At 40.5% G+C, this 20,520-nt stretch overlaps 2 protein-coding genes across 2 annotated transcripts in view; both read left to right on the top strand.

The window, feature by feature from the left end:
- LOC107100913 (E3 SUMO-protein ligase PIAS1-like) overlaps positions 1–8,141 on the top strand; it is a 41,254-nt gene extending 33,113 nt beyond the window's left edge. The window contains exons 8-12 of the mRNA XM_015399592.1: positions 1,564–1,700; positions 1,933–2,158; positions 2,523–2,662; positions 3,886–3,926; positions 5,613–8,141. Of these exons, the coding sequence (XP_015255078.1) occupies positions 1,564–1,700; positions 1,933–2,158; positions 2,523–2,662; positions 3,886–3,926; positions 5,613–5,969 (901 nt within the window). The 3' untranslated portion in view covers positions 5,970–8,141. The remainder of the gene's footprint in view (positions 1–1,563; positions 1,701–1,932; positions 2,159–2,522; positions 2,663–3,885; positions 3,927–5,612) is intronic.
- A 4,309-nt stretch (positions 8,142–12,450) lies between these two features.
- LOC107100914 (relaxin-3 receptor 1-like) lies at positions 12,451–15,411 on the top strand. The gene has a single exon (XM_015399593.1). It carries the CDS (start codon positions 13,883–13,885, stop codon positions 14,945–14,947), a length of 1,065 nt encoding a protein of 354 aa, XP_015255079.1. The 5' UTR covers positions 12,451–13,882; the 3' UTR covers positions 14,948–15,411.
- The last annotated feature ends 5,109 nt before the right edge of the window (positions 15,412–20,520 follow it).

Genomic DNA, 20,520 nt, shown 5'->3' with positions numbered 1-20,520 from the left:
CTCTCTTTCTTCCAATGTTGCCAATCAAATAATCTTGCATTGCTTTATTTTATCAATAATTCCCTCGCTTGTCTTTCCTCCCCTCCTTCCTTGTCTCCTTCTTTCTTTAGGTCCTTTGTTTCTTTTTTGGCTTCTCTTGTTTCCATTTTTAAAGCCCTACCATTATAAATAATTATCTTTGATAAATTCCTAGCGAGCTTAATTCATTTATATTTTAAAATCGAAAAAAAAAAGAAATATTTTAAAAATTGGAAGTTATGCAGCTTAAAAACAAGTAGAAGTAACAGTTATATTTTTTCTTTATAGTCTGACTTTGAACATGTTAATGACTAAATGAGTCATTCAGTCCTAAAAGTCTGGAACTACTAGACACATCTGCAATGAGCCGTCTGCATGTGTGACTATGCAAAGGAAGCACTTATGAGTTTACCTGTAAATCCTCAGAATGAAGAAGTTTCCTGGAGAAAAGCTGGAACGTTTAAACAAAGAGGAACTTGCCTGGAAGACCTGCTCAACTTTTTGGGGGGTTCTGCACATAGTAGCTCAGCACCATGCCAAATGATGCCGCTGTATTAGCAGAGCGTCTTGTCTTATCCAAGTGAAAGCCTCTGATGCACTTCAGTGATTCTGATTTAAGGCGTTCTGATGAACCAAATCTTGTTTATTTTTTTTATAAATCTGTATATTACAGTATCTTTCACTTACCGGTGGTGAGTCTGACATAGTGGAAAAATTGCAAATCTTCTTTTGAAAGTAAGCTTGTATAAGGGATGCAAACATACATATATGCAAACATACAATAGGCATTCCCTGTTGGTAGCGGGTACAGTTTTGTACATGTGCTTTTTTGTGGAGAGGGCGCGTCTTTTCACATAATTTTAATGTCTCATTGTGATTTTTTGTGATCATTACTTCCGGTTTTAGATATAAACTTGTCTTTGAAATAACCATTTGTTGTTATAATGTTCTGTCTGTCAAACTCTTATGTTTGGTACTTGAACAAAGGGGGACAGAAAGGCTGCTGCTGCATACATATTAATGGGATCTCCATGCTCTTTGTTCTTCGCAGCAACAACAAAGACACAATTTGTTCAATATTTGCAGGAATTCTTTTTATCTGTTTTTTAAAGAAAACGCTATTGGTTATTTTTTAATTGCTTTTGTTTTTCTTCCTCTTTTTACTCCGTTTGTCCATTTTCTTTCCTTGATGTTGCAGCGCAACATGTTGTCTTTATCCGAAAAGGTTTTGGACAGAAAATTTTTTCTAAAAAGCATCTGAAGTCCAATGAGAAGGATTTAAAATATTAGAGAAATGTTGATCATGGTCATTACTAATGACAGGGACATTTAGCTGTAACAAAAAAAAAAAAAGTGCATCAATTTGAAAGCTGTTTAGATTTAAGTTTATTTTTGCAGAATTTGATGTTTTCTGTGGCTCTGACTGTACCTTTCTTAATGTGCTTAATGTCCAAGTTTTTCTGTTTAAATGAGTTTTAGTGAGAAGTTAACTGAGCTTTTTAACTGAGTCTTTGTTTAATTCAACCTTTGCCTGTTTGCTCCCAGACTTTTTGTAGAGATCCTCAACAGCTGCTCAGACTGCGATGAGATCCAGTTTAAGGAGGATGGCAGCTGGGCCCCCATGAGGTCTAAGAAGGAAGTGCAGGAGGTCTCCTCGGCTTCTCTTAACAACGGGCTGGATGGTGAGTTCATTGATGCTAACAGCAGCAGGAGGGCAGATTATCCAGTTTGAATGAAAAGTTGGTAAAAAGACAAAAAGGGCATAAAGTTGCACTCCTGCTGATGTGTTTGCACCATCTGTTCTGACGTGATGAGCTGCCTCTGGAGAAATAACAGCCAGCAGAGAAGATCCGTTTCCTTCACTTTGAAGTAGTAAGCCATAACGCAGACTGAGACAGCAGGGTTTCTCTGCAGGCTCCTGTCGGACATCCGAAGGCTCCGATCAGCACAGCTCCTCCTCCTCCAGCCACAGCGACAGCAGCAGCAGCAAAAAGGTGGAAGTGATCGACCTGACACTCGACAGCTCCTCGGACGAAGACGAACCAGATTCCCCGCCGCCTCCTCCTCCAGCGCTGCCTCCTCCAATCAAAAGAGCTTGTCCTTCCCTGTCCCCGACCTCGCCGCCAGTCATTAACAAAGGGTGAGGCACCTCTGAAACCATAAATAAAACGTAACATTTATCTAATGAACACACAATGAAACATCTGCAGCTAAAAACTCAGTAAGGATGAAAACATAAGATGCTTCCCCAACGTATTGGCATAATAAAAGATTAGTTTACTTTTAAACAAACGAGCGTTTGTAAAGAGTTGATCTGCCATCTCCCTGGACCTTAAAACATCTGCATTTTTCTGCCAGATGAATATTTATGAGGCCTAAGAACATCTGCTGCCTCCTTTAGCTGTTGAACGGCGTATTTTTGGAGCTCAGTAGAGGAGGCAGGATGCTGACGTACCCTACAGACATGGCAGAAGCTAAAATCTCTCTGTTCACACGCTCTGCAGGGTGTTGAACCTACACCACCAGGCCTCCCCTGTCAGCCGCACCCCCAGCATGCCTGCCATGGACACCAGCTACATCCCCCCAGTCCCCCCACTCATCCAGGACTACAGACCCTACTACCACACCCCCAACGAGCTGTCAGGTAACTACCAGGCATCACAATCTACATCTCAAAAAGCTTCACCTGTTTAAAATATGTGACGGAAGCAGAAACTCTCATGAACTTTTCCACATTTAGTTAGATGATGATCACCGTCGGTCAATTTAACTGAATAGACCAACATAAAATAGCTCATGATTAAAAGGAAAATGTTAAAGGAAAATAGTATCAAAGCCATTCAAAGGGCTGTGCATTAGAAAAGGAAACAGGAAGGAAGAGAAAAGTAGATTGCAGTGTCATAAATAAATAATAATTAGAGTCTAATTAAATGATAGGGATGATTATTAAAGATAAATAAAAAAAAATGAAAGGAATATGGACTATAAACTAGCTCTGTCAAAGGCCCCTCTAAGCAGATGCATCTTTAAATAAGAATTTAAAACAGCTGAGGGGTTTTTTTTAAGCTGTTTTACAGTATTGGGGAATTTATTTCTTTTTTTTCTTTTTCTCTTTTCCCCTGCTTTTATTGTCATTACACGGTCACAAGTACAGAGCAATGAAATTCACTCTCTGCATTTAACCCATCCCCTTGGGGAGCAGTGGGCTGCCATTGTGCAGCGCCCAGAGTGGGGTTAAGGGTCTTTGCTCAGGGACCCAGAGTGGCAGGCTGTGGGAGTGGGGCTCAAACTCAGAACCTCACAGCCAGACGACCAGAGAGGTTAGGATGGACAGCAAGTCTGTGATGTATTTTGGTTTTTAGACTAACAGAAGTAAGAGACACAGAGCACTGGATGTGCTCCACTTTCTCAGCCTTAGTAAGGATGCAGGCAAAGGGATTCTGGATCAGCTGCAGCCGTTTGTTCCACTTTTTAGGCCGACCTGAATTACAGACCAGCTCTACACCCTGATTGGTGGTTTCTAGCTATAATAACTGAAGCTGAACTTTGAACTTTTTGGTCCAGAAACCGTTACCTCAATTTTGCTTTTATTCATCTGACACATTTGGCAAATCCATGCATTGATTTCTTCTATGCATTTAGCCAGAGATTAAATTGGTTCATAGTCACCTGGTGACATCATAATATGGCTATAAGGATGGTTCCCATAATTATAGATGTTTTCCTTCTTTTTTTTCTTTTTAGAAACCTCGAACCTGTGATGCTTAATTCTTATTGTTTTTCTCCAGCCCAGACATGTTTATGTCACCATCTGCATCCTGTTTCTACCCGTGTTTAAAACTGTCTCTGCTTGTGCTTCGTTTCCAGAGTTGAACTTCTTCTCTTTTCTCCAAGGAGACAATCATCAGGTATGTTCAGCTTTAAGTCATATGGAAACAAACTGAGGAATTATAAAGGAAAATGAGTAAGGTGCTTTAAAATGTAATTGTGATGTTTTTAAAACCTGATTATAGACTGAATTTTATATAAAATGCTGCTTGTACTCAGTGTTCCCTTTTTTTCTTTTTTTTTACTGCTTGTGGCTTTTAGGCTCTGCAAGCTAAATAAGGAGCCTTGAGAGCAAAACACTTGAGAAATAAAAGTGGTCTGGCGCTAAATAAACATTAGGTGACTTGCTGCTTCACTATTCTAGCATATTAGCATCACAGGTTTCTGCTAAAAGCCCAAAACTATCAGGATGTGTGGAATTTTACTCGCCTTTTAAGGAGAAATATCCAGAAACACGAAGCAGGTCAGAAAGGGGAACAAAACAGAGAGTAAACATTCCCAAGCTACAGAACAGGACAAAGAAATCAAACCCAAGGCTGTGCAGCCTTCCTATGGAGGAAGAACTACTCCATCACTCCTGGACTTCCCCAGTCAACATGCAATTAAAAACCTTTTCCTCAATGGTTGCACACGCAATCTTTTGAAGAGATTCTCAAGTTGAGCACCTCTTCCAGCTCCACCCTCAGTACATCATGGCTCCTCTCTTTAGATCCTCAATTAAAATCATATCATTATTTAAAGGCAGTCGGTTCGATCAGATCCCCTCTTGAATAATATTTTTATCAGAAGTTTCAGAAAGCAGGAATAACTCATTCTGAGTAGAGAGTTCAGTTTTGGGATATTTCAGATTCTCGGTTTCAGAACAGGTGATATTTGCCTGCTAACAGCTCAGAGTTTAGTCAAAGCACGAGCATAAAAGAAGCCGTCATTAATGGAATGCAGAAAACAATCCACCCTGGCTACAGGTAGAAATAAGAACGCTTAAAGAGGCATTATGGAGTTTTCTAATGATACTGCCACCTGTTGCTTAAGCACAAAACTGCAGCGTCCGTCTGCTTGTTCCCATAGCTTGCACTCATATTTAAAAAGTTTGTTTTTGTTCTTTTTCACCTTAACCACAGTTGGCATTAACATATGAGGTGAGATGGATGCCGGTTGCTTCTAAGTATCCACAGAATTCATCTTGAATATAACACTAACACAACAGTTAGCTAGGTTGGACCCATAATGCGCCAAACAGCACGGCAACTTCTGGCTCAAAGTAAATTCAGGAAAATTGCTTATAGTAAGCTAGTATAGTAGCTCATCAAGTTATGTTTTAGTTGTAACGTGTAAAATAAAAAGGATATTTTCAAGATATTTTTGAGTAAAAACTTGCATCATCTCTCTTAAAGTGTGTATTTCTCATCAATAGAAAATATTAATGACACCAATATGTTGAATACTGTTGCTGGTGAAAACAGCAATAATCAACAACCTCTGAATTTGTATTAAAAATGCATCTAATTGCGTGAAGTGTAATAAACATTTGCTCTCTAACATCTACAGGTTATGTTTCTTGGCTTTTCTTGTGTCTGATCTAAACTTAAATGTGTGACAGACTCAGGATAACAACTAGAAATCAACCTTCCAACCAGAGTTAGTTCACAGAGAAGCTTGATATAGACATGATTCAGGATAAGAGCTATCAGCTTTCTGAAACCATAAATCCAGGATGTTTGGGGATTTATCCAAGTTCTCACTTATCCTACTTCCTCCCCCCGCAGCATTACAACATGGTCATGGCAGCAGCGGCGGCTGCCTCAGCCTCAGACGACCACGAGCTCCTTCTGAACCGCTTCCTGCCCTACAGCACCTCCTCGTCAGCCTCCCAGCTGTTCCTCGACCAATCAGGTACCCCCTCAGCCCCCTCGCTGACGGCTCCCACCAACGGGGTGAGCAACACGGGCGGTGGCCTGGTGTCATCCAGTAGCCTTCGAGACACTCACTCCTCACTGTCGTCCTCACACGCGGCCTCTCACCCCTCACACACTCACCCCGGGGTGGTGGGCGGTCGAAGCAGCGCCGAGGCAGCGGTGGCAGCCATCTACGGCGGGATTCCTGACGTCATATCGCTGGACTGACCCCAAAGGGGTGGAAGCACTCCGGGCCCAGCTTCTGAATGCAGTAACAAACCTGACGCCATGCCGACCGCACGGTAACGTTTGAATCCAGAGATTAGACCGGCCCCCAGTCTTTGGAGCCATACGGTGGAAGCTGCTTGGAGGAGAGCACCAGACACCTGAGTGGGTAACATCTCTTTAAGGCTGCAGATGTGGACTTGGTGATGCTGATCCCAGATAAGGAATCAGTTTGGACCACTTTAGTTCTGGTACCAACTCGGCACAAACAGCAGAGATGCTGCCTGAGCTCAAACGCAAGGTTGGAAGGTTCTTCGTTTTTCTTTTTGTGAAAAAAACCCCAAGACGCAGCACCGTGTACAGAGAACAAAGTCTATTTTCCTCCTTTACTTTTGTATGTCAGGAACATTTTCCCAGTGGTGAGCTGCTTCTGTTGCCGTTTGCAGCTGGAGGAATGAATCATCTCCTCTTTCTAGCAGAAAACACCTGCTGCCATGTCCTCTCCTCTTTTTAAACTCCACCTTCGACCATAACCTGAGTTTTCCTCCTTTACTCTTCAAGCTCATTGTGTATTATTTCTCTAATAATGTTGGATTTACAGTTGAATCATATTGTAGTAGTTTTGATATTCTTTTAACTTATGTGTAATATTTAAACAGTGATATATGCATTCCCTTTGACTTTCAGGTTGATCTTCCTGTTTTATTTTCACTCCTTGTAAAGAATCTGCTGGCGTTCAACATTTAAACTATTTATTTTTGCCAATTTAGACATTTAGCTGAGCTGAGTTTTCCTTCTTTTTTCTTTCCTTTTTTTTTTTTTTTTGCACAATGCCAAAAAAAGTAGGTACAAATGAAAGTGATCTGAGTGCTGTTGAATGCCAGTGTTTTCTTTTTTTTCTTCTCCGTATTGGTCGTGCTGACTGTTAAAAAAGGAGCTCCCGCTGATGCTGCCGTAGCAACGTCAGGCGCCCACAGCATGTGACCAAGCTTTAACCAGTGCCTGTTTATGTGCGTTTGAGAAACTTTAAGGTCTTAAAATCTTCCCCTTCAACTTCCTCCCGTCTCGACTGGCGTTCTCACCCATCTAGGAAGGTTGTTTTTGGGCGACGTACTCGTGGGGCTGTCTGGAGAGCGTCTGCGTGTCTGTGCACGCACGGTTCGCTCGTGAATGTACATTTTTATTCGTCTTTATCCAAACTGTGTGGGAGCGCTCCTCAGATATGACCCCCCCTCCCCTCTGTCCTGTCATCCTTTAAGTGTTCCCAGTGTCTGCTGTTATGAGCGTCTCTTTGACGTCTCTCTTCCATTCGCCGGAGACAGCCAGTGTCTAATTATCCCAGCGATGGTGAGATAATGAGCACTGACAGCAGCGACCATCACCTCACATCTCCCGTCCCATTCCTCGATAACTTCCTTGGCATTTCTAACTTCATTCCCTGTTTTTCTCATGGGAACCAACTCCTGCCGCCCAAAAGGACTCCATCATCTGCTGGAACAAATTCTCCTTTAGTGTATTTTCTGTCTTTATCAGTATTTTATTAATTTTTTCTCTTTTTTATTAGTCCTCTTGTCTGTGTATCCTGTTTTTTTTTTTTTTTGGTTTTTTGCTCGTTGGCTGAAAGAAAGTATGAGTCACTGTCATGTCGGAGCCGCTTGTGAAATAGATTTTATTTAATATGCGTTAAATGATCATTTGCCAGCAGCACGACTACTCAGAAAGGTGCTGTTGTGATGATTCTCCAGGGAAATAAATGCCACTGTGCATTTTCTCGGTAGCAGACTCTGGTAATCCTTTTAAATGAGGGCACAAAACGGATGCTTAATTAATTTGTGCATGATTAATTATTTCTTTGAGTGAATTATTTTAGTCTTCTTGAGTCCAGGAATGCAGGAATATAAGCCGCCTTCCTGAGAAATGAAGGCTGCAGAAGCAGGCGCCCTGCAGAGTTGTTTCTCAGGTTGACTCCTATCACTTTCAGCTGTTTAGAAGAACAACATCCAGAACAAAGGTGGTGAATATTAAACATTCCAGTAGGCATGTGCTGGTTTCCAGTTTCAAGGTTTCCAACTGTCCAAAACCACTGCTCCATCACACCTCTACTACTGCTTAGTCATTTTAATTAGAAAGTGCAAACAATGTGTCTATTTGGAGCATAGAGCAACGCTGAGCACTGCCGGTCTGCTGGCTGAATGGAGGCTACTACGTTTCTGTTCTCTTATATAATGATAAACATAGGTATTTCTAGCTGCTTATAAAAGTAATAATGTGTTTTAACTCTCCTCAAGCCCCTTAATGTCAACATTTTATTCTTCCATCAATATAAAAACATGCCAGAATGGTCATAAGCATTTTAAAAAGTAAAACTTTATTTATAAAACAATTCAATTTCAATTCAGTTTATTTCTATAGCGCCAATTCACAACACACGTCATCTCAATGCACTTTCCAGTTCACCAGATCATCCAGTCAGATTGATTCAAAGTTTTCTATCTAAGGAAAACCAGTTGATTGCATCGACTCATTGACTTAACTGCAATCCCTCACACTAAGCATGCTTGTAGCGACAGTGGAGAGGAAAAACTCCCTTTTAACAGGAAGAAACCTCCAGCAGAACCGGGCCCAGTGTGAGCGGCCATCTGCCGAGGCCGACTGGAGTTCAAGGAGACCGAAGCAGAGATACAAAAAGCAGCACACTTATTCAATATTTTTTGCTAGATCTTCTAAAGGCCAGAACCCACTGAATCTGATCTTGCGTCCGATCTGACAGAAAATCGTGCTGGATGAGGCCGTGGCGTTTAGCACTTATTGAAAGTAAATAAGTCGACACGATTTTACACAAGAGGAGCTTGCATTTCCGACTGAGATAGACCCCAGCTCTGTTTTAGTCGGACTATGCAGTAATTCAGCAATTCTGCAATTTTATGAGTTTGACAGGAAGAGAGACGCTTTTGGGGGAAAATACAAAATAAACGCAGGTTAACAATCTCCTCCAAAAAAAAAAAATAATGAATAACTTAAGGAGAAAAAACAGCTATAGAAAAATTGTGATCCTCTTTGAGCCTCACAAAAAAGAAAATAATGAGGTGCAGACAGAGCAGGTAAGTGCGACATATCTCACGCATCTTTATAAAAAAGAAAGAAAAACTCCCAGATCTCTCTCTGAGAATCGCCTCACACCAACGGCGTTTATTACTGCTTTTTTTCTTCTCTTCAGACATAGATCTCATTGTTTTAATATTGTCAGACTCGTTATGTGGGGCTTTGCTTTACAGAATGCTCCGCTCCGTTTTTTTTAATAGTGTTTCAACATCTGTCCAAATCAAATGTGGGAAATTGTTTAATTTGTGTATAGCACAGAGACAGAAGTGGAAAACAAGTTGAACAGATCTGTCCACGCTGCCTTGTCGGAGCCTCTCTATACGCAGTCATTGTGACATAGAAAAAAGTGGATCAGAAGGTTAAAAAGTGTTACATAACCGGTGTGTTCTGGCCTTAAGGCTAAATGAGTCATTTTTATTATCATTTCTAGGACATCCCCACTTTTTCTCAAACCTGCTGCATTAAATTCTATTCTTGTCTTCTACACCCTGGTGAAGGAGTTATGCACAATATGTTTTCAAAGTCCAACCCCTTTTCAGGAGATTTTATGCCGCATTGTAGTAGGTTGAGTAAGTGAAATATAAATTACTTTATAGTTCAAAAAAATGAGTCTTTAATTGAGAAACATCAGACAAACCAAAACAAAGTTGCCTTCTGTCTAAAAAAGAAAGACACAAGAATGAAATGATCTATTTTGGCCATTAATGAAAACTAAACATAAGAAAAAAATTAATTTACAAATTATTATTCTTTACAAGTGGTAAATTCTCATCAAGGGTCATAAAGTAATATATTAGAAATAAAAAGATAATAGTTAACGGCTTATTGCACTTATATGTGTATAATAAAAGAAATCCAGTTTTTGTTATTAAATGCATTAAAGCTATAGTGGAGGATGTTCTTTTTCCAGGTGGATCATCAGAATAAGTGGTCCTCCTAATTGTCAATCATTCTGGTGATATGTGTTCATATGTTTACGGAAGGCCGGTGGTGAGGCTGACATAGTGGAAAAATTGCAGATCTTCTTTTGGAAAGTAAGCTTGTTTGACTGATGCAAAAAGGAACTTTTAAACAGAGCGTGCACGAGGAGAAATGGGCTTGTGCACACTCTTGCACGCGTTTAATATGCGTTCCCTCTCAGGAGCGGGTACATGGTTGTGCATGTGCATTTTGAATGTGGAGAGGGCGGGTCTTTTCAAAAATTTGCAAAAATCCTCCACTATACCTTTAAATTAGCAGTTCAGGTTAAAATGATGTTATTTCTTCTATCAGGCTTTTAAGGGTTCAGTTCAGCTGTCAAACTAGCAATTTAATATAAATTTTATATGATGGTAATGTTCAGTGGGTTTCAGTCGTTTTTTTTTTTCTTTTTTTCAAATTAAAATGAGTGGTTAATTTATATGTTTTTAAACATATTTGTAAAATATGTTTAAAAACATTATATGTTGATCAGGATTACCCTAGAGTGAGACCAGCCCATGCCTACAGGCCTCACCTCCATAAACTTTCTATCCATTTACCTCATTTTACCATCTGGCAACCAGCTGCAGATTTAGGGCTTTTTTTGTTCAGCAGTTATAAAAATATATTTAGAAGCTTTAAAAAAAAAAAAAAGCTCTGGCCTGTATTTAAATGTGACCTAATTAGCTGTTTATAGCAGGGTTCCTATAGTCTGAGCACTGCTGCGGCCAAAATGTCCGTCAGCGTCATCCCCCTTTTAATGAAAACCTCGTTTGATCATTTTAAATCTATCCTGATACTAAAACTAAAATAACTTCTCCTAAATAAAACATTTTAAAACCAGCTTCACTGGCCTGGAAAACAAAGCTGCCTCTGCAGAGGTTTCCTCTGCTGCCTCCGGAGCTGCAGACAGCTTCATTCAGAACAGCAAGAAGTCCGTAAATCATTAACCGTTGATCCTTCAGCCTCATGCTTTTATCAAGAAGCGTTTACCAGATTTCAGCTGCTCTGTTTGTTCCAGTAATAAGCCCCCCCAGTGGTGGGATCCCTTGATGAGACGGGTCACTGTAACTGAAAGCGTTTGATTGCCGCTTATTTAACAGAAGCTTCTGTCGACGCTTGTCGTGCTGCTGAATTCATGACGGAGATGGAGCGCGAGAGCAAACCGTGTTGAATGTGTTTCTGTCAAAGTGTTCTAACGTTCTATGTGGGATCACCAAAAACAAAACAGCCGCATCTCCTCCTGGTCTGTGTTACATGTTTGTTAGGTGAGACAGTCGGGGTGTTAAGGAGGACTTTTCTTCTTCTTTTTTTTGGCTCTTTGACAGTTAACTCTGGAAAAAGCAGCTCCACTCTGATCATCCTGACCTTAACTAAAAGGGAAAAAGTGTTTCTATTCTGTATGTTTGGAGCCCTGAAAACTGAGGTGTTTGATGTCCGCTTGTATGTTTCTTTGTGTGTGTCTTTACGGAGCAAAAGGAATAAAGTAATTTATATATTTTTTAGAAAACGAAAGCTGTAAAAAAAAAAAAAAAAAAAAGACTGTGGCCAATAGAGTCTCACAGCAGAAATGCTCTCTTAAGACGGACTTGAGTCGACATCTGCACTCACTGCCTTATTAACAGGTTCCACAGCTCCAATCTGAGGGAAGAAGACTTGTTTTAAAGAAATAAAACAAAAAAAGAGGCTTTTCATGGATGGAAAAGGAGACGGTGTACAGTTAGACCCATGTCAGTTTGTACAAATATACCAAGTGAAAAAAAATATTTATTACCTGCATTGAAAAAAAATTGTTTACTTATTGAATGTTACTTGTTTATGTAGAAAAGTAGATGTAATAAAACGCATTCTGCTACATCTGAGTGTTTCCATTTATTTCTGCCGTTTCCTGTTAAAGCCTACTGCTCTGGTTGATACACTATCTGGAAAAGTGTGAATCAAATAAATGAAATCTGGAAAACTTTGACTAGATTTTCCATTTAGCTGCCTTAATGTTCTTCCTGTTCTTGCTTCCTTGCAATCCTTCCTTTTCATTCTTCCCTTCCTGTTTTGTGTCCATCCATCTCTTCCTGTCCTTTCTATTTACCGTACCCTTCTATCTCACCTGTAGTCCTTTCTCTCTTTAAAAGTTTTCACTTTTTTTTTCCTCATGTCCTTCATTCCTCCTGTGTCTTCTTTCCTTAGTGTTGCTTCCTTTCTATGCAATTTTTACTGGAGTTCTTCCAGTTGATATTTGCAATTTATTTAGAATTTAGTCTTTTAAATGTTATAAAAAGTCTAAATGATCTGAAGATGGAACAAGTTTGGAGGTCTGGCTGTTGTCCCCATCAGGGTGAGTGTCATGATGGGTTTCAGATGTTTTACCAACATGCAGAAACAACTCAGAGGCGGATTAAAAGTTTAACAGTTTATTGGAAGGGGATAACTCAAAGAGAACAAAAGGAGGATTTTCAGCTGGGGAATATCCAACGGACAGGTCAACCGGAACCGAAAACACTAGAGGGGGTTCAAAGTGGTGAGTTCAAGGTCTGTGGGAATTTTCAGGTCTAAGCTTAAATCAAGGCAGGGAAGGACTCACAGAAGTAGACTTGAGGTTGCTCCTTGATTCCTGTTTATGGACAATTTACAGACTTTGTGATACTTGGCTGGAGGGCAGACAGGTAGTGGTCGAGAGGAGCAGAGGAGTGGAATGTCAACAAGTTTTCCTGAAGTGGACAGCTAACAGGAGCGGTGAATGTTTTCCTTGAATCTCAGGGAGACAAATGATTCCTTCCAATGCTTGAAGGACCAGGCTTATCCACTAGATCAGGAAGTTATTCTGCCAGAGACCACAAAGGAGGCAAAGGATTAGAACCCTAGGCAAAGAGAGACAAAAACTCAGAAGGTTAGACACAGCTAATCTCAGTGAGGCTAGAGTACCCAATACTGGCAAACACTCTGGCGTCGAGGTGGGGACAGTCCAATGCTCATATACTCCTCTGGTGCTGACCCAACGAGTCGCAGGTGTGGGTGGAAAACCAGAAGAGGCCCTCCAGGCCAACAGGGGAAAAGGGCACCATCTAGTGGATGGATGGAGACAAAAAAGGAAAACACAAAACATCTCCCACAAACAGAAACCCTAACAGTCTGCTCTTTAGACCCCTACAATAGCTCTGAATGATAACTAAAAGTTAGATTGAGAACCTACAAATCCCATATTATAACAAATACCATTCTCAGAAGCTTAAGTGGGTTTCTAAAAGAGTATTTCCTTTACATGTTCATAAGCGAATGACATCAAAATAACCAGAGATTTGCTTTTAGATCTATTTTCCTGTCACTGATTAAGAAATTGTTTTCATTTTACATTAAATAATATGCTATAGAAGAAACTCTCTGCTTCACCTTTATGAAACTTTTCATGGTTTTTTTCCCATATTTTAAAGACTAAAATACAAAAGAATGCAGGTTGTTTGAAATACCAACATATTAGCTACAGCAGATATTAAAATGTAAAATGGTTTTAAGTGAGGTTTGATGTCAGTTGGCCACTAGGTGGCAGCAATGAGTCGCTGATGAAGTTTCAGCCTAGTTGGATGAATCAAACTCCTTGACGCATCCGCTTTGCCTTTTAACAGCTTTAGACTCGCGATATTTAATAATTTTATATTAGTTATAAGTAAAAACTATTATTTATGGGTGATTTGAGTGTAAATGGAGAAATAAAAACTGTTCTCCTTTGCGCTTGGTTTATCCACTCTGCGTCCTGCTCTCCATCCTCACCCCACCCATGCTCTCCATGAGAGGCGGAGGGTGGAGCTGTCCGGACAGCAGCAGCTGCAGGCTGTCTGTCACTTTACAAGATTCAAGAGGAGATGAGAAGTTGGGATGGCAGCAGTCCGTGGACCTCTGCGTGGGGAAATATGTCCAGAGTAAATAAACGGCCCGATGCTGACAGTATGAGTGAAGCCAATGAGAGCGCATCTCTGAACAGGTCGGTGAGGCTGGATCTGTTCAGCAACCTGGAGGACATCGATGTGAGCGCGGATGGGAGTCCGATCCTCAGGTTCCTCATCTGCCTCGTCTACTCCGTGGTTTGCGCCGCGGGTCTGGTTGGCAACCTGCTGGTCCTGTTCTTCATCAGGGTGAGACAGGAGCGCAGGAAGTCCAGGGTCAACTTCTTTGTGCTCAACCTGGCTGTGACGGACCTGCAGTTCGTCCTCACGCTGCCCTTCTGGGCCGTGGACACCGTCATGGACTTCAGCTGGCCGTTCGGAGGCGCCATGTGTAAGATCATCCTGTCGGTCACCGTCATGAACATGTACGCCAGCGTCTTCTTCCTCACCGCCATGAGCGTGACGCGCTACTGGTCGCTGGCTTCGGCTCTGAACAACAGAACCGTGCGCAGGTCCTGCTCCGCTAAGTGGGTCTGCGCGCTGATTTGGACCGTGGCGACCCTGGCCACCGCGCCCACCATGATTTTCTCCACAGTCACCAACGTGACCGGAGAGAAACTGTGTCTCCTGCGCTTCCCGGGCGGCCAGTACTGGTTAGCGGTTTACCACATCCAGAAAATAGTGGTAGGGTTTATTCTACCCATGTCCATCGTCTCCATCAGCTACTTCATGCTGCTGCGCTTCATCCGCAAGCGGAGCATGAAAAGCAGCAACCCCAAGCGGAGGTCCCAGGTCACCAGGTCCATCACGATCGTCATGTTGTCCTTCTTCTTCTGCTGGATGCCGAACCACGCCGTCACTCTGTGGAGCGTCCTGGTCAAACTCAACTTTGTCAACTGGGACAGCGCGTATTACATCGCCCACACCTATGTGTTCCCGATCACCGTGTGCCTGGCCCACACCAACAGCTGCCTGAACCCGATCATTTACTGCCTCATGAGGAAGGAGTTTAGGGACAAACTGCGGGATCTGGTCCGCAGATGATAGTGGGGTTTTAAAGGCACCTGGAGCGATTTAATGACATGCGTAATGCGATTGGCAAACAACCAAGGCGCACGGCTCTAAAGCGCAAAATCGCAGCCCATCCACCCCGCCTGTTGGCTTAAATGTCGTCGCTCTATAGAAAAAGATTCTTCTGACTCATTCCAAGCTGCATGAATGTTAAACCATAAAGAAATTCTCGCTTTGCTTGGTAAATACGCGTCATGTTTAGTCCAGGCGCTGTGCGTAAATGCGCATCACAATCCTCTGCGTTTTTGTGCTTGTGTTTTAACTGGACCGATTATGTGTCCAGTAGCTTTCTGTGTTGATCTGTGAATGTTTTGATGGTAAGTGCATTAAAAGAAACTGGTGAAGCCATGTACAAAAGGATGCCAAACAGTGATTCTTGTAAATGGGCAGAAAAATACCATATATGTGCTATTAGACTATAGGCAGCTTTGAGTAATAATATTATTGTCCAAATGTCTAATCAACAAAAAAATCAATATTAAACGGGTCTGAGGACCTCAGATAAGCACCGCATCAAAAAAAAAGACTTAAAATGAGCACCTCAGATCATCCACTACATGCAAAACATTCCCTCCTCTCCTCACCGCTCTATCAGGATTTGTCTGCCAGGATGAGCTTTGGACCGAACCGAATGTATAAGGATATAATTGGGTCGATTAGAAATATGAACACATCCTTTGTGTTTTTATGCTGCATTCAATGCTGCATAAAGAGCTTGCATTTGTCAGAAACTCTTGGATTATCCTAATAGACGCTGCATGAAACACATTATTTTACCTCACAGAGATTTGTTTGACTCCTTTAAATGAAAACAACTTCACTGACATGAAAAAGCATCAAACTACTGATTGCTTTCCTTCAACTTGGATTGTTTGTTTTGTTTGTCTCATCAAGTGTAAATGGTGTTTGTAAATTCATTTTCTATGTAATCTTATTTTATTAAACTGTCTGCATTTTTGGACCGGCCTTGTTTAAAAAATATATATAAAGACAGTTTTGTGCAGATGGTAAATAACTGATGACTTTTCAAAGACGGGAGTAATTAAGCCTGTGTAAAACAAATGTTTCTGAAATATGCCCATCTCTTAGAGCCATTGATGAACAGGAGTGTTCAATGGAAGTGCAGAGTCATGCTAAGGAGTTTATGTTCCTTAGTTTTACAAACTTAATTATGCTTTCACCAGGTTTTATAACTGAGCAAAAGTGGGGAAAATCTGTTTTTGTGTTTCAATTATTTTACCCCTAAAAATTAGGAATATTATAAATTTTAAACCCTGCTTTGTAGAAATTTTTATGGAGAAACAAGTAAGTGTTTGGGAGATCATAGTCGTCCATATTCTAGGAAGCATAGTTCAGTCAGATTGGAGCGAAATGATCTGTAAGCAGATGTTTTCATGTCTGATTCTCTTTTGGATCTCTGTCTTCTTTCTTCCTTTTCATCTAACCCATAATTAAGCTTTAATCAAACCACTCCATCGTAGCTCTGGCTGAATTTTAACAGCCGCTAACATGTTTGACCGGCAACCTTCACATTAGTCTATAATCTCCTGCAGTCTCCAGCAGGTTCTCTTCCAGGATCACTCTGTATTTATCCATGTCCATCTTCCTTTTAACTCCTGCTTTGCTTAGTTTAACCTTCCCCATAGCATGATGCTACCAACCTCATGTTTCACCATGGTGGTTAACCATATTTGCATTTAGGCTTAAGATTTCCAGTCTCATCTGACTACATTTTCCTCAGCCTCTGCTTTTCCAGCCTTTAGATGAATTCTTTGCATTATCAGATGACTGATTGAATAGTGCAAGAAGGTCAAAGCTTCTGGTAGATTTTTTTAACTTAATCTTATTTTAAACAAATCAAACTTTCTCCCTGGTTACTAATATTGTGTAACACACCAAATAGATCTTCACAGATTTTTTTTATATATATACAGAGCTCAGATTACACAGATGTTGTTGATGTGTGATTTCTGAAACCAACTGAGTCCCCCAGATTTTAGTTAGGACAGATTAGGGCCTGAAAACATAGGCAGACCAAAGGCGGTTAATGCAAACTACATGCAATCCCAATAATGTTTGTTGGTTGTGATACCATAAAATATGAAAAGAGCAAAAAATAACAAACGCAGCAATTATAAAATAATAGATATGAATTGTGAGACATAATCCCCAATCATCCAATTACAGTTTTAAATATAGTTAGTATCCAAAATAAGACCACAAATGAAGTCGACTAGGGGGGAAGGGATCTGCTTGTGCAGAAGACCTCCTCCTGGACCTCACTTTTATGCTAAAATCCCACACCTTCCTGTCTTCCCATCCCAGTTTACAGAGTCTGCAATTCATCTGAAAATAATCAATATCTTTTGTGTTTTTCTTTAAACAACAGCTGCCTTTTTTCCTTTACCAACGTCATAAATGTTTTCCCTTTCCTTACACCATTTACCACTGTCCTGTGAATCATTTCAACACAAAAGAGCTTCATACTTCAAACACGGAGGGGTTTTATGTCCACAGACAGCAAACAGACAACAAAGCAAACACATTTAGTTGATAGCAGCCTGTCATAAAAAAAATGCATCTAATTTCAATCTGAGCTAAATTTTAAGTCTGACAAGCACCAACCTTATTTTTCTCCTAAAAAAGAAAGAATCACAGAAACATGGTGGGTGTCTGATGGGTCAAAATTACAACACAAATTAAATTAATGTGAAAAGAAGAGGAAGAAAAGAAGGGGAGCGGGGTGGTAACTAAACCAAGAGAGAAAATGTCATTTAAAAAGATACTATTGAGGAAATGACAGAAGAATCTGGGGTTTATTACCTCAGACGGGAAACTGGACCTGAACTCACGATTTATGTCCAAACTTTAAATATTTTGGCAGACTTGTACTTTCTTCTCACTCCTTAACTGAGAAGTACAAGTGTTAGATGGGTGAGAGACCCTGTTATGTTCTCGACTGTAAAACTGATGAAAGTATAAAGACAGAGACGTCCCGTCACATTCTGAACCACATGGAGACTCTCTGCCTGGCAAATGCTCAGTGTTTCTACATGCTGCTCTTAGACACTGTCATTAGAATAAAAGCATACAGTAACTAGACCCAAGGAGTAAAAAAAATAAATTGACAGCCTACACACAGTCTTGTGGCAGTGGATGATCTTGATGCAGAGCAGTGAAAGCTAAAATCCGGAGGAGGGTGATAAATGTCCTCTAGGAAGCTTTCAGACCTGCGCTGAAGGTAAATGACTGGAAAGTTCATCTCAGGAGGCTCCATTGCAACAGTTGACTTCTGAGTGTTCAAGCCGCTGCCAGGTTTTCCTGTTCCAGCTCTCACTTCATGTATAGATTAAACTAAATGATAAGTTTCTTGTTTTTATTTTGTGCTTTTTTGTCTTTATTATGATTTAAATACCTCATAAATACCACTGCTGACATGTAGGGCAAAAGGAAGCTGAGCAGTTTCCCTGTACATTTTTTTCCTTTTTTATATATATATTTTTTTATATTCTCATCTTTTTAATCATATTTCTTCCCCAAATGTATTCCCTTGTAACCACTGCAGCTCCAATCAGTTTAGTTTGAGAACAATCTGTGGATTTCAGGAGGATATGGTGACCCAAAATATAAACAAAAGATTGTAAAAACGATCAGAGCCGAGGATAATGGCCATCTTTCATTATTGAAAATCCTGCATGACTATTTTGATAAGTTGTTATGAAAACACATAGTGTGGTTTTTGCGTTTCATGAAGATTATTTTTTCAATTTCCAACTTTTTTTTTTCCCTCGCTGAACTATTACATCACATACTATTCCAATGGAAGACATTTACTGGGCCGGTGCGTTTATTGATTAAAGCGCACCAAGCACCATGCAGTTGTTTGAGTAAGCTTAAGCTTTGGTGACAAATCAGAGCGCAGCGTTTGCTTATTTTACAACAGGAAAATGTCGCTGGTAACCAACCAGATGAACAAAGGGAAACAGTGATTAACGCAGACAATCATTGTTATCAATATTTGTCGTTCAGATTCAAACTTCTTTAAACTTGTAGAACAGCCTTTTTTCTACTGAATATTAACCCATTCAGAAATGATAAATGAATACTGACTAATCCCAGCTGATCAGCTCCATTCTTATTGCTCTGGTAATGCTATCAACCTAAATGCTCCAAAAATGTCAAATTACTGTCATATCTAGCAAACGTTTCAATATATCATTACATTTGCTGAAATCCTGTAGATAAACGGATCCAACGTGATGCACATCTGATGGTGTAAAAACACACCAGTACCTGGTATTTCTATAAAAGATCTGCAACTCTGCTGTTGTGTTTCATCATTTTTTTTCCTCCTGTTTCCTGAGGAGCTGCAGCGTTTTTAACTTAAAAAATAACAAACAATCGTCTCATTCAAATGGCTGAATAAAGTGGTGAAGGCGATGAAGCATCAGGTATTTTCTCTGCAGGAAGAAACTATTATGTGGAGCCATTGGTCCCTGACAAAACGTTGCATCTTCAGGATTTTTTCATTTAATTATAAAAAGATTGCTGTCTTTCTGGTGTGGAGTCTGAATATGGAGTTGTTATGTACTATAACTGCATCTCTGTCTTTGCCTCATATTCTGCATTTCAGCTAATTTGTACACATCCTGTATTGCTGTACATATGTCCAGTATTTAAAATTAAAATCAATAAAGGAGGAAGTATATAAGTATATGAACACCCTGCTATTTTGCAAGTTCTCCCACTTAGAAATCATGGAGGGGTCTGAAATTGTCATCATAGTTGCATGTCCACTGGGAGAAAAAAAAAAAAAAGAAAATCGAGAAATCACAAGTATGTATTTGGGCACCTGTTTATCAGCTAGAATTCTAACCCTCATAGACCTGTTATTCCACCTTCAAAATGTCCACCTCCATTCTATTTATTATCCTAAATTATATTCACCTGTTTGAGGTCATTAGCTGCAGAAAGACACCTGTCCATGCCATTCAATCAGTAAAAATCCTACTACTAACATGACCAAGACCAAAAACCTGTCCAAAGTCACTAGAGACTAAATTATACACCTCCACAAGGCTGGAAAGGTCTACGGGGAAATTGTCAAGCAGTTTGGTGAAAAAAGATCCACTGTTGAAACAATCATTAGAAGATGGAAGAAGCTAAACATCACTGTCAATCTCTCTTGGACTGGGGCTTCATGCAAGATGTCACCTCGTACAGTAGGGTCTCAATGATCCCAAGAAAGGTGAGAAATCAGCCCAGAACTACAAAGGAGGATCTGGCTTGAAAAGAGCTGGGACCACCGTTTCCAAGGTTACTGTGGGTAAGTTTGAAAAAATGCATGGCACAGAAGGTTCCCCTGCTTAAACCAGCACATGTTAAGGCCCGTCTTAAGTTTTCCAATGACCATTTGGATGATCCATAGGAGTCATGGGCGAAAGTCATGAGGTCAGATGAGACCAAATTAGAACTTCTTGGTCATAATTCCACTAACGGTGTTTGGAGGAAGGAGAATGATAAGTACCATCACAGGAACACCATCC

Source organism: Cyprinodon variegatus, unplaced genomic scaffold, assembly GCF_000732505.1.
Source record: "Cyprinodon variegatus isolate N-32 unplaced genomic scaffold, C_variegatus-1.0 Scaffold1027, whole genome shotgun sequence".
In the NCBI taxonomy this organism is placed as follows: domain Eukaryota; kingdom Metazoa; phylum Chordata; class Actinopteri; order Cyprinodontiformes; family Cyprinodontidae; genus Cyprinodon; species Cyprinodon variegatus.
The sequence above is the reverse complement of the archived record's forward strand: the minus strand, read 5'-3'. Positions and strand labels throughout refer to the sequence as shown.

What these genes read in the sequence shown, in the direction of transcription:
- LOC107100914 (XM_015399593.1), top strand. Translation starts at nt 13,883, where the DNA reads ATGAGAAGTTGGGATGGCAGCAGTCCGTGGACCTCTGCGTGGGGAAAT.